Genomic DNA, 14,543 nt, shown 5'->3' on the forward strand with positions numbered 1-14,543 from the left:
CGTGGGATCCGAGCAGCGTCTGCAACCTACACCACAGCTCACGGCAACGCCAGATCCTTAACCCACTGAGCAAGGGCAGGGATTGAACGCGCAACCTCATGGTTCCTAGTCGGATTCGTTAACCACTGAGCCACAATGGGAACTCTCCATTTTTCTTTTTTAGGGGAAAAGTGATGTCGCAAAAAGAGTCATGAGTTATTCAAAGTGACACACCTAGTGCATCGTCTTGTTAGCACTAGAATCCTCTCTGAGGCTTTTGTCTTTGTCGGTGGTGTGAATGCCTCACCATTAAAAGCTGTCTTTGCCAGCTCCCCGTTTCTGTTAGCTGCCAGGAAGTGTACAGCCGCCTCATTTTTGGCACTTTGACTTCGTACCTGACATTGCACTTCAACAGGATATTGCTTTGTTACCACAGGCTCTTTGAACTTGGAAAAAAAGATCCTACCCTAAGCTAAAACATTTGCATTACATCAAACTACAAAAATTTTGAAACCTCATCATCTCACCACTAAAGAAGCTGTAATATGAAAATAAATGTTGGTGACTATTTCAGTGGAATCCCAGCTTTATTTTGGGAAATACTCTTATACTTCAGTTTTCTGTTTTTAGAGAATGATTTTGATAGTTATTATTTTGTAATATATCTTCACATAAGACAAGCACATTCTTTACTCCTTTCTGAAAAAAAAAAAATCTTTTCTTGGATCTTCATCAATGAATTTTACTCTCCATTAGTAAATTTCTATAAAAACCTAAAGAGAATTCGTTGTGTATAATATCTGTTGGTAAACTTAGAATATATAGTTATTTGTAATATAATTTTCTCAAAAACTTGCAAGGAAGGCATTGACGCGTCTGTCTGAGAATTTCTCATTGACGTGAGCACCTCTCCTTCCCGCCGTCTTTCCTGCACGCTTCTTCTACCTCCTTCTGCAAAGGAATCTAGACAGCTGTCGTACTGCATTTATTTAGGTCATTCTTTATTTTTCTCCATTAGCTTGTTGTAATATCAGGAATCTGTGATCCAAGTTCAGTAATTACTTTTGAAAGGAGTATACAATTTCTCTCTCCAGTGTACTTGCTAGTTTTGTCTTATTAGTGATTAGGAAGATGTTGATTTTTTTTTCTTTGAAACATTCTCTGTTGTTACAATCATTTATTTTTCTCGGCCTATGGTAGGTTCACAGCATTAAGTTTCAGATGTAAAACTTAGCGATTGAGTGCTTTTGTAGATTACACTCTATTTAACGTGACTATAAAACAACAGCTGTATTTCCCTGTGCTGTGCAATATATCCTTGTCGCTGAGGGAACGTGTGGAATGTGGTAGTCACTGATCTAAAGGTTTTCTCTTTTGTTGGCTTATTAAATAGAGTGCTGTCAGCCTTTGACTATAGGTGCTTTTTAGCGATGCAGCCTTGTTTTAGGCTGCTTTCAGTCTTTACTGTAGTGGAGAAGCTGCTCACACGTGGCCTTATCCTGCCTGAACGTCTTACCAGAGGGCTTCTGAGCCCAAGCTGGTCTCTCAGGGCTCAGACAGCAATCTCAGAACGTGTCCTTGTTCAGCCCCGAGGGAGTGTGCTGGGCCTTGGCACGTTATCCTAGAGACTCAGTGGGATGCGGGAGGCCCGTGGCTGCCACTCGTTCAGGGAAAATAAATGTCTTCTTGCTGCTCTTTGAGACAACTTCCTCCATCCTTGACACCCTTTCCCCCCCTTTCCTAGGGAACCTTCCGTACTGTGCACAATTCTTCCTCCCTCATCACCACCTTCTTCCACTATCAAACAGAACATACCTGCCCTGTGTGCCCTTCCGTCAGAGCCCTGCTTTGAACCTTTGTATGTGGAGCCCCTGGCACATGGTTAGTGCTCAGAAGTGCTGAGGTACTCTCGACATCATCACGGTGAGACCCTCTCACCTGTCTCCTTCCAGGCACATTACACCCCCCCCCCCACCCCCCGGCAACTTAGAGCTGATGGCGGGATGATTGAATGAATGATGCGGACTCCACGCTTTGGATTTCCCTCAGCAGTCAGAGGAGAAGGCTATGTCCTGGCCCATTCTCCTCTGCCCCAGGGTTAGATTTCCTGTGTCTGCCTACCCAGGGAGAGCTGCTCCTGGCAGAGTCCTCCTGCCAGGCCTGGGGGCATCGCAAATGCCAGCCTCTTCATCAGCTGATCTCCTCAGGCTTCTACTGTTACCAGTGCCTGATCCCCTCGCACGTGGGATGTGCCAGGACAGCCCTGCAGCTGTGGTTAATGCAGCGTGTGGACTCTGGATGTGTGGTTCTTTCTGTGTGGGAGAGAGACGCTAGACGCCGCAGTCAAATTATCAGTCAGTTTTTTAAAGTTAGATGGAAGATGGGCTATATTTTGAATTGCTTGAAAGTTGTAAAATGTTGGTTTACCTTTAAAGTAACTGTCCTATCCATCCTTTCCATTTTAATTGCCGCTTCTTCAGTTTGCTCGTTCATTTGTTGTTTATGCATCCAGCGAGCGTGGATTAAGCACCTGTTGTATGCCAGGCGCTGGGGATTAGTGGTGAGCAAGGCAGCTGAGGCCTCTGCCCCCACAGAGCTCACGATGCTGCTCAGGCTATTGCCATAGGCACCTGCTTCTCTCGGGCCCCTCTCATTTCAGTCCCTCTTCCGTGGGACTTCCTTCCTGGGGATCCTCTCTCACATCAGCCTGGCCAGTCTCTGCCTTCTGCATGTGGCCCAGACTCTGGAGCCTTGCCTCTATTTGTTTTCATCCCAGGCCCCTTCCCCAGGCTTTTTCCTTCCCTGCCACCTCCCCTGGCATTGGGCAGCTTTTCCTCCTTGGTCCTCCTCTGGCACCTTTTCTGAGACTCTCATGGTTCAGGAAAAACTTAACTGTGAGGCACAGTGCCTAGGGCTCATGATGTTATTAGGGGCTCACAGAAGTGTTTTAATTTCATTTAAGATCAGGAAAAATAACCCCATTCAGCCTGGATTGTATTCATCTTTATACTAATATGTCAAAAAGTATAACTTTAATTTTTTTTTTTATGGAGGAAGAGAAAATTGGGGGGATGGGAGTGTCCATAAAAGCCGAATTGTAGTCCTATTTATATGATGCGCCCCTTTTGCTGTTGCTTTATTGTTATTGCAGGATATGAATATTGCTTGTAGACCGGGAATTCCCAACAGGCAGGAACTGTGCCCAAGAACCACTTACATGCTAGAGCCTGGCACAGGGCCTGGTGTGTCTTAGGCTCTGCAGATAGACCTCAGTGGCAGATGTCTGAGTTGATTGGCAGTTCTTTTTTAGGGGGAAGTTTTATTTGTTCCTTCTCCATGCCCTGGTGGTTTTTCACCCTCTCATGGGCATAGCAAGGGAGGGAGACTCAGGCACTAGCCGAGTCTGTCCTGGGAGCCTAGGGCTGTCCTGGATCAGCTTGGCTCAGTCACTTTAGCACATTCCAGAACTCGTTGTGTTTCTCTTACAGATGGCAGAGGAAAGTCGTAGTTGAGAGAACAGGCTTCTGGTCTTAGGTCACCTAGCCTCTTAGAACCTCAGATTTCCTCATCTATAAAATGGAAACAATGAAACATACCTTGCACAGTTGCTGTAAGCATTAAATACCATCAAGTATATAAAGTGTTTATTAATTTTGGACACTGCAGCTGATGATTGTAGAAGTACTTGTGTATTTCTTCTGTTTTTAAAACTTTGTGTGGTATTGTAAGATAAAGTATCAATTTAATAACAGCAGTCTGGGAGTTCCTGTCATGGCTCAGTGGTTAACGAATCTGACTAGGAACCATGAGGTTGTGGGTTCGATCCCTGGCCTTGCTCAATGGGTTGAGGATCCGGCATTGCCGTGAGTTGTGCTGTAGGCCACAGACATGGCTCGGATCCCTGTTGCTGTGGCTGTGGTGTAGGCCAGTGGCTACAGCTCTGATTCGACCCCTAGCCTAGGAACCTCCCTATGCCGCAGGTGCGGCCCTAGAAAAGACCAAAAAAAACCAAAAACCCAGCAATCTGGGAAATGGGAAACACTGCCATATTAACTGTACATCTTGACTGTATTTTGAAACTGATTTCAGAAATGTTAAACTGTGGGTAAAATAGATCTAGGACTCAAGGAAGGATGGCACTACTGAAAGTGAAGGGAGTTGCTGGCATAGCACCTAGCTCCAGTCAGCAGTGTTCTCCTATTTAGGAAGACGTGGTGGAAAGTCAGGGCGCTATCTTTGTGATCCTAAGGAATTCACTTTATCTCCCTGAGTCATAGATGAGGTTTTGACAGGATGCTCTTCAGAGTGCTTGTAAGAATGAAAAGGACTTTATAAACAGAGCAGTGCGGCCCAGAGGAGCGGTCTGTTGGCTTTACTTCTAGGGAAGTTTCGCCTGCAGCACCGATGGCTCTGAGTAGAACCAGGAATACCTCTCCCACGCAGGCTGAGGTCCCCTGTCTCACAGTTGACATTCATCTGCCTGCCTTCCAGGTTCTATTTCACCAACTGGCATGGGACCAATGATAATGAGCAGTCGGTATGGCGACATTCTCCGAAGAAACAGAAAAATGGCTACGAGAAAAAAAAAGTTCCAGATGCAACCCCTCTCCTTGATGCCAGCTCATTGGAATATCTCTTTGCTCAGGTAAGATGTTTGGGCGCAGGAGGATCTGGAACTTGTGGGGGTGGGTGAGACATTGTTCAGATTCCCTGGTGCAGCTGACCATTCCCTGGTGATAGCTGAGACGCTTTACGGCCTGTTCTGTGGGTAGTTCTCACCAACCCTGGACTTGCCCCACATGCGGGGGTGGACGGGGGAAGGCCGCTCAGCATCCCAAGGGGCTGGTGATCCCACTTGTGGGTTTTCCAAGCTTTACTTCTTCCCTATTCCTTTCTCTGCACCTCCCCACTCCCCGCCACCTGCTACCATTTGACTTCCTGTCTGCAATGCCTCCTATGCAGGGGGCAGAGGAAAGCTGTAAGTGAGGGAAAGTGTAGTTCACCAAGGCCAGCGAAGGTCCTTCTTTTTAGCAGTCACCGCCGGGTTAGAGAGGAAGGAGGTGGCTACTCTGTGTCACCGTGGTGGTAGGTGGAACGATCAGCTGCTGGAAGAAAGCCAGAAAGAGAAGTTAAAGTCACCTAAATTATATTACCCTGAGATAACATTTTTGTTTATGTGAATCCTCATTTTACCATGCAAGTATATATTACGCACTATGTAGTTTTTGAAAGTATCTTATTTTTCTGAATGTCTGTGTATGTACTTTTTGCTAAGGTGCTGCAGATGCTCTGGTGAATAAGACAGACATAGTATCCATGAGGATGCGGGTTTGATCCCTGGCCTTGATCAGTGGGTTAAGGCTCCAGGGTTGCCACAAGCTGTGGTGTAGGTCACAAATGCAGCTCAGATCTGGCATTGGCTATGGCTGTGGTGTAGGCTCCAGCTGCAGCTCTGATTTGACCTCTAGTCTGGGAGCTTCCATATGCTGCATGCAGGTGTAGCCCTAAAAAGAAAAAGAAAAAAAAAAAAAAAGCAGATAAAGTGATACATAGGTAATACACAAGAAATTTTGAGAACTGCTATGAAGGGGAATGTTTTTGGGATAGAGAATTTGGAGAGGGAGATCTCCCTGAGGAGACCTAATTTAAACAGTGTGATCAGAGAATGTCTTTCTGAAGAGGTGATTTTTTTATACTGCATCTTTTTTATACCCATGGCATGTATAAGTTCCTGGGCCAGGGATCGAACCTGTGTCACAGCACATCCTTAACCTGCTAGGCCACCGGAGAACTCCTGTACTGAATCTTAAAGAATAAAAGTGTGTCTGCAATGCCAAGGGAGGAGTGGGGAAAGTGTTTACTCTGAGTAGAACAAAGTTTTTCAAAAGCAGCACCCCTGACGCTTTGCACTGGATAATGCTTTGTTGTAAGGGACTGTGCACTGTGAGCTCTTTACACACTTGTGGCCTCCGTCCCGCAGAGGCCCGTGGCACCAATGTAGTGGCAGTAGAATTAGAGAAAAATGAATGGATCTGCGATGAATTTTGGAGATGGACTTTTTAGGATTTGCTGATGAGTTGGACGTGAAAGGTGAGGGTATTTGAAGAACTGGAGATGATGCTGAGATTTCTGTTTGGGGCGGCGTTTGGTAGCTAATGGAGTCAGTCTCTGCATAGGGAAGCCTAGGGAGCAAGAGGTTGGAGAGGGGTGGAAATTCGGAGCTCTCTTTGGAGATACTTGTGAGATGCACCAGTGGAGATTTCAGGTAGCGAGTTGAGTGTGAAGCTGGAGTCCAGAGGAAAAGCCATCCTTTATTTAACTAATCCTTGTTTCTGAACATTTTTGGTTCTTGATTTTCCCGTCTTGTGCTGACACAGTTATTAAAACAGCCTCCCACATCCGTCTAAATGTGTTCTGATTATTGTTATTTCCTTAGGATACACTTTTACTCCTGTGGGCTTGTGTCGCAGTTGTATTCCACTGTACAGCTCTCGTCATTGTTGCACACTAGCTGCCTTCCATCACGTGTCTGAGGACTGGCCTCAGAGACAGCAGAGAAATGAGCCAGGCTACAGCTATGGCCAGATACTGTGTGGAACAAATAAAACGAATAGGCCAGGCTGTTGTTTTTTGAATTCAGCCTCTTGGTTTTAGGGTGTTCACATCTGAGATTGATTCTACTCCTCTTTTGGGAGAGGAGTGCACCGTGCTTCAAGAGTAAGTATTACATTAGAATCCCACCCTGCAGAGCTTCAGGAATGAGTTACTTGAGGTAGTTGTACAGTGCTGTTTACAGAAAATCACAGCCAGACAGAATGATTTTAGACTTTGTTCGGCTCTTCGCTCATTGCTGGCGGAGATGATTGTTATTGGTCCTCGGTAGTTTATAGAAGTGGTCCTTTTCTTGCCGAAGAAAACCGAGAAGTCTTATCTTGGAAAACGGGGAATTGCAGCAGTAAGCACTCTCCATCCAAAACCCACTAACCTCAAGCCCCCTCAGGCAAAGGGATTGTCTTCCTTACGTAGGAACAGCACCCCCAGACTTCATCGTCCGCCTGTGCTTGAGCTGGAGAAAGGCTACCTCGGCCCCGGTCCTCAGAGCTCTGGGCTGTAGCCCTGTGGTCACATCGGGTCTGATCCTCTGCCCCGCCACACTCTGTCTTTGGACATGACTTTGGTTTTGGTAAATACCTGAGGTTTTATATATCTGTTTGTTTCTTGTTTCTTTCATGGAATCTCCATGAGGTCAGGGTGAGGTTCAATGTACTGCTGTATCCCTCGCACCTCAGATGGCATCTGGCCCATCATTGGTTCTCCTTACTCAGTAACTACCAAGAGAATGGATGAAGCTCTTTTTGTCTTTGGTGCCTTAGATTCCCCATCTGTGTGGCTAGAGGATCCCTTACAGGGCTGTTGTGCAGGTTAAATGAAATAGTAAAAAAGGACCTAGCATTGACATGGTCATCCTTTTTCTGTATGAGGCAGATACCGGCTACTGCGTTTTTGTTGTATTTTTTGCTTTTTTGAGGCCCTCATTGGCTCTTGGACTGCTCTGCACTTCCATGAATGAGGGGTGTATTTTGGTGTTAGATTTCCCTATTGGAAACTTGAACAGATGTTGAAAAAATGTGTGGTAATGCCGCAGTGTAGAAACTGGATTCCTTCTCCTTTCTATATCAGAAGGGGATGTGGTGCCTGTCATTTATACCCTGTTTCCTATGCTCAGTATGTGTTTCTGGCATTAATAAAGGATAAGACCCTAGCCAGCTGTCACCCTCTCTTGCCCTGGTGAAGTGTAAACCTAGTACGTGCTGCTTTTCCCCACCACTTACCTGGGAAGCCCCACGGTGGGGCTTCATGTCTTCATGCTTTTCATGAGCACACAGCATAGTGCTCAGTGAATGTCTGTTAAATGAACCTGGGGAGAACATTTCCTGAGCCTCGTCATGCCCCGTTCTTGGGAAGGAGCCTTGGTGCTAGAGAAAGTAAAAATCTCATTAGTCTCATTGCTCTACTGCTTTTCGGGTAGCACCTCCCTGTGGGGAACCTTCCTCTCAAGATCAGAAACATGGGTGGACTGTTGAAACTCAAGTGGTGGCTCGTTACTTCTCACCTCTACCCCACAGGGGCAGTACGATTTGGTCAAATGCCTGGCTCCCATTCGAGACCCCAAGACGGAGCAGGACGGGCATGATATTGAGAACGAGTGTCTGGGCATGGCTGTGTTGGCCATCTCCCACTATGCCATGATGAAGAAGATGCAGTTGCCAGAACTTCCCAAGGACATCAGGTGAGCCTTCCTCCTGGCTAAAGAATTGTGTTTATTTTTGTACATTCTTGTACATTTCAGTTTAACCACTGTCACCTTTTGGCTGATTACTGCTCTCTGCAGAATCCAGATCTTTTTTTTAGATTCTTTATGAAAGGTAGCACAATTATAATTGTGTCCTGATTTTGAGTGTTGGCTGATGACTTCAGAAATTTGTACAAGGGTGAAAGTTGTGGGCTGGGGATGCCAATCAAATTGGCGGCCCACACGCCCTGCTCTTCCCTCTCTGCCCTAGTGTTCATTGCCATTTGTCACTACCTTTTCTTCTTTTGTGCTGGATCTGTCCTAAAATCCTTCTCAGTCGAGCTCTCTAGGCAGCTAGGATCGTCCCCAGCCTGACTGCAGTTCCCTGGAGAGGTGTTCAAGTAGGATCAACTGTTACCTTAAGAAAATTGTATTTACTTCAAGATATCATTTGCCATCAAGTCTTTGTGAAGAAATATTCACTGTGTGTAACTTCCACCCATCTTATGAAATAGGATACATATTTTTAATCAGGAAGTTGTGATTGTCACAAGTCAAGACAGTCCCATATTGAAGAAGGAACCAGGGATAGCTGTGTTATTTGTGATGGGCGGCACGCATCTTCTCGTAAGGTTACTTCTTGGGTCTCCTTGCCCTTGACCAGAGACTGGAGCAGGTCTCAAGCAGCTCTCACAAGTGCAGGGACCTATTAGATACATGCTGTCCTGCTACATTCTCTGCTTACTGTGCTTTTGCTCAGGGCATCTCCCCTTTATTTTTTTATGAGGCTAAAGTAAAAAAATGACAGTTCTTCTCTGATCTTCCTCTTAATGACATTCATCTGAAAAAAATTACGATATTTGTTGGGGATACATTCCGAGCTCCACCGTTTTCCCACGGTTGTGAAACCATCCATGCCACAGGCTCACCCTGTGCCAGGAGCTTTCTCAGGCCTGGGAGTAATCAGCCGGCAGGTCTCCCCACTTGTTTGACCCTCAGTGGGCTTGTTCTCTCTTTCTTGCATGTTCACCCTCTTCGTAAAGCTGGCTCCTGTTGCAGCAGTGTGTCCGTTTGCTGAGGTTCTGTCAGTCATTGATTCTCCCTCGTTAGCACCTGGATGGGTAACTTACCTTTCAGTTTACTTGGGGATCTGTTTAATACATCTGGGACATTTTCCCATGTCGAACACCTAAGTCTTCTGTTCTTGATTAGCCATTATGTGTTTTTCGCATTTTTTATGAAAACAATGTGTTTTTATAGTAAAACTGTAAAATATACATGAAGTAGAATGTACAAAACATCTGTGATCCCTCTTAAAACCTTTCAGACCGCTTTCTAACGGTACTGACTCTTAGTAGGGTTATGTGAGTACAGACGTGTGCTGGAACAGTGACCCCAGCAAACAATACCATAGATAGGTCAGTTTTGCTGTCCGTCTTCATGCCCCAGAAAATCTGATGATACTTGTACGAATTCCCATTTCAGTAAATTCTGTGGAATATGTGCTTTTCTGTTTTCTTTCAGTCCCTCGTCACCCCCAGCCTCTTAGGGTTGTCATCCTCAGTGCTTTACTCCACCTGAGACCCTCTTTCTCAGTTTGCAGCACATGGAAGGAAGGTTTATAGCCTTAGGTTCCTTTCTGAGCGGCTCTCTGCTAACCCATACATGAGAAAGAAATGTATTTTTCTACTTGCTTTTAGCTACAAGCGATATATTCCAGAAACATTGAATAAGTCCATCAGACAGAGGAATCTTCTTACGAGGATGCGGATAAATAATGTTTTCAAGGATTTCCTAAAGGAGTTTAACAACAAGACCATTTGTGACAGTAGCGTGTCTACGCATGATCTGAAGGTGAAATACCTGGCTACCTTGGAAACTTTGACCAAACATTACGGTGCTGAAATATTTGAGACGTCTCTGTTACTGATTTCATCAGAAAATGAGATGAGTCGGTTTCATCCAAATGACGGTGGAAATGTTCTCTATGAGGTGATGGTGACTGGAAATCTCGGGATCCAGTGGAGGCAGAAACCGAATGTAAGTGGTGGTGGGTAGCTGGTCAGAACAGAACGTCCTGTGTCATACGGTGTATTATTTAAACTGCTGGGATTTCCTCTTTGCGTGTTCATCATCCCTGGTTGGCTGAATTTATTTTTAAGGCCTGGAGACTATGTATCATTCATCCTTTACTGCATCCTTGTAGCAGTGCATCTGAAATAAGTATTTATTGAGCTTTGTAGGGAAATAGAGAAATGTAACAACATATACAATATGTAACAGTATAGTATTAATAAGCAGGCATTGTGCTTACCACGTACCAAGTACTTTTCTAAGCATTTTGCATGTATTAACTCATTTATTCCTTAAAACAATCCCATGAGGGGATATGACCATTTTCCCTGTCGTATAGATGAACACAGAGAGACACAGAGACGTTAAGAAACTTGTCCAGGGTCATAACTAATTAATATGTGAAGAGTTAAACTTAGGCTTCGGGCTCCATGAAATGGGGTCATTTTTCTTGCAATTTGAAGCTTCTTTCTGAAGTGTTTATTGATGAAGCAATAGAGAAGAGTGGTTTAAAAGCATGGGTTTTAAATCTAAAGAGATTTGGTTCAAATCCTAGCTCCTCTGTTGATACTTCCATGGCCTTGGGAGAGTTTCTTCATGCACATCAGCCCCATATTATTCATCTGTAAAATGGAGATACTTACTGTACCTGTCTCATCGTGTTGTTGAGAGAACTGAATGTCATTTAGCACAGAGCTTGGCATATAACAGATGTTCAAAAAGTTATCATAGCTGCTGTTGTCATTGTTATTATTGTAAATAATATTGAAGTCAAGGAGAGATTCATTTTCTACTCCTGTTTTATTCTCATGCTGAAATAACAATGCCAAACACTTACCAAGTACTTTCTGTGCAGTGCGGGTACTGCATTAATAAGAAAATTATCTCCTCAAAGAACCTTGTGGAGCTGTAAGACCACTGGTTTCGGGATGGGGCAGTGGCAGGTCGGAGAGATGACCTAACTGGTTAAGTAACGGGCAGAGGCAGGATCTTATCCCAGATCTCTAGTCTCCAAGACTCGTGCTGCACAACATAAGTCAACTTGTGCAGACAGGTACAATCCTTTAGGATGTCCAAGCATGGAGTTCATACCTTCTCTTGGAAATTCCGACCTGAATATGGCTCTAATGTCAGGACAGTCAGTAATAGATGCTCCAAGCCAAAAGCTGATGTTTAACACAGGTATTGGTCCAGAAGTGGGGGGACCTGATGGTAGATGCATGTCCAGTGGGCGGTTATTCCCTTCCTGAGCTGACTTGCACGTTATACTGTACTTGCATGTACAGTAAAGAGCTTAGTCGGCGTGTTGATCAAGGTCTCTTCCAGGCATAAGATCCCTGATGGGGCCCGAATAAGCCCATGGGCCGACTCTCCCGGTTCCTCTGTAAACACAGGCACTCGGGCTTTCCCTTCCTTGGCTGCAGGCCCTAGGTTGGTTTGCTAGGAGCATTGACCTTTGACCAATAGAAAATGAGAAAGCTGACCTCACTCTGTCACTTTTATGCATCTTATCAGGTTGTTCCCATTGAAAAGGAAAAAAATAAACTGAAACGAAAAAAACTGGAAAGTAAACACAAGAAGGATGAGGAAAAAAACAAAATCCGGGAAGAGTGGAACAATTTTTCGTACTTCCCTGAGATCACTCACATTGTCATCAAGGAGTCTGTGGTCAGCATTAACAAGCAGGACAACAAAAAAATGGTAGGTTTGCTCCAGAAGCGACTTGGCCTGGATCTGGGGCTGCGAGGGAGCCTCTGCCGGGGACAGTTATGCAGCACAGGTGCTCGACGGTTCCTGCCACGTAGAGAATCTCACTATGTCTTATTTAAGCCGGAACGTTCCTGTTGTTGACCTTAACATTATCTCTGTCAGTTTTAAGTCACACAGGTATATCGTAGTGCCTTCCTTTGGTCTTTTTTTTTTTTTTTTTTAATTCAGTGAATTCTATTATATTTGGAGTTGTACAACCATCATCCCAATCTAACTTTAGAACATTTCCATCCCAAACCCCAGGCCATCCCTCCCCTCCAACCTGTCTCCTTTGGTAGCCACAGGTTTTTCAAAGTCTGCGAGTCAGTTTCTGTTCTGCAGATCAGTTCATTGTATCCTTTTTTTAGATTCCACATGTAAGTGGTAGCATATGACGTTGGTGTCTCACTAGTCTGACTAGCTTCACTTAGCACGACAAATTTCTAGTCCGTCCATGTTGCTACAGATTACATTATTTCATTCCTATTTATTTATTTATTTGCCTTTTGTCTTTTTAGGGCCGCAACTGCGGCATATGGAGGTTCCCAGGCTAGGGGTTTAATCGGAGCTGTAGCCACCTGCCTACGCCAGAGCCACAACAACGCAGGATCTGAGCCACGTCTGCAACCTACACCACAGCTCACGTTAACGCTGGATCCTTAACCCACTGAGCAAGGCCAGGGATCGAACCCGCCTCCTCATGGTTCCTAGTCAGATTCGCTTCCGCTGTGCCACAACGGGAACTCCTTTATTTATTTTTGTCTTTTTAGGGCCGAACCCATGGCATATGGAGGTTTCCAGGCTATGGTTTGAATCAGAGCGGTAGCCGCTGCCCTACACCACAGCCACAGCAATGCCAGATCCAAACCGCGTCTGCAACCTACACCATAGCTCGTGGCAGCGCTGGATTCTTAACCCACTAAACGAGGCCAGGGATTGAATCTGCATCCTCATGGATCCTAGTGAGATTCGTTGCCTCTGAGCCGTGACAGGAACTCCCCTCATTCTTTTTTATGGCTGAGTAATATTCCATTGTGTGTACATACCACATCTTCTTTAGCCACTCCTCTGCTGATGAACATTTAGGTTGCTTCCTTGTCTTGTCTGTTGTATATAGTGCTGCAGTGAACATTGGGTACAGGTGTCTTTTTTTTTTTTTTGCCTTTTCTAGGGCCGCACCCATGGCATATGGAGGTTCCCAGGCTAGGGGTTAAATCTGAGCTGTAGCCACCGGCCTACTCCAGAGATACAGCAACGAGCCATGTCTGTGACATACACCACAGCTCACGGCAATGCCGGATCCTTAACCCACTGAGCGAGGCCAGGGATCGAATCTGCAACCTCATGGCTCCTAGTTGGATTTGTTAACCACTGAGCCATGTCGGGTACAGGTATGTTTTTGAGACATAGTTTTCTCTGGATGCCCAGGAGTGGGATTGCTACATTGCATAGTAATTCAAGTTTTAGGTTTCTGAGGACTCTCCATACTGTTTTCCATAGTGGTTGCACCAATTTACATTCCCACTAGCAGTGTAAGAGGGTTCCCTTTTCTCCACACCCTTCTTTGGTCTTCAACTTCGTATCTGCTTCAGAAAGCGTATTTGCTTTCCTCTCAAAGATGTTTTAGCATCAATATTTAGTTCACAAAGGTTATTGGATTTGAAGGAAGAGCCTGGTGAGTGTTAGCAATTTCCCCCAAGGGCTCCTGCACTGCCCGGCCTCTCTGCAGAGTTGGGTGGGTCATCTGGGATGAGGTCAGTGGGAAGCCCCACTCTACACCTGAGCCATGGCCACAGTGACAGTCCTCATGATGCTGTCAGGCACACCCAGTGACTCTCGGACAGAGGAAGGGGTGTTCAGCTCCACTTCCTCTTCTTGGTATCACTTGAGGACATGATCTAGACAGGCAGGCTGCCTTGGCAGGGGAAGTGGGAGCCCTGCCAAGATAAACATGTTTGTGTTGGGAAGTCACAGCTGACAGCACGTAGAGAAGACAGGCTGCTGAGACAGGGCGCTCCATGAAACAAAGGTAGTCTTCTAGAGAAATACCGTGTTTTTGCCTACCATTTGGCAAATACTGTGTCAAAATCCTAACACTCAGTGCTGGGAAAGAATGTGGCGAGAGGGCTTAGGACAGGTGCTCATCCTTTTGCACCTAAAGTAACTCGTCTTTTTTGGTGTTCCTTTTGGGAAAGCAGTTTGGTAACATATGCTAAAAGCCTCGAAAACATCTGTATATTCCTCTGTTCAGGAAACTAGGCTCTGTCTTCCAGAAACAATGAGAGATGCGGGCAGTGGTCTGTGAATGGGAGTGTTTATCCCAAGAGCACTTACAGTGCCAGATACGGAAACTGACCTGCACACGTGAGAGTAGGAGAACGGGAAAATAAAACACAACTCATCTGAGGAGGAGAATATTATTGCTGAATTTTAAAAAGTCCGAAAACAA

The 14,543-nt window shown here is 45.3% G+C and overlaps 1 protein-coding gene across 3 annotated transcripts in view; it reads left to right on the forward strand.

Moving 5' to 3' along the window:
- JAK1 (Janus kinase 1) overlaps window positions 1-14,543 on the forward strand; it is a 136,738-nt gene that overhangs the window by 87,772 nt on the left and 34,423 nt on the right. For all 3 annotated transcript variants that reach the window (XM_047788764.1, XM_047788765.1, XM_047788766.1), the window contains exons 5-8: window positions 4,471-4,624; window positions 8,106-8,269; window positions 9,973-10,312; window positions 11,861-12,046. In XM_047788764.1, coding sequence (XP_047644720.1) covers window positions 4,471-4,624; window positions 8,106-8,269; window positions 9,973-10,312; window positions 11,861-12,046 — 844 coding nt within the window. The remainder of the gene's footprint in view (window positions 1-4,470; window positions 4,625-8,105; window positions 8,270-9,972; window positions 10,313-11,860; window positions 12,047-14,543) is intronic.

This window comes from Phacochoerus africanus, chromosome 8 (assembly GCF_016906955.1).
Source record: "Phacochoerus africanus isolate WHEZ1 chromosome 8, ROS_Pafr_v1, whole genome shotgun sequence".
NCBI classification, from domain to species: domain Eukaryota; kingdom Metazoa; phylum Chordata; class Mammalia; order Artiodactyla; family Suidae; genus Phacochoerus; species Phacochoerus africanus.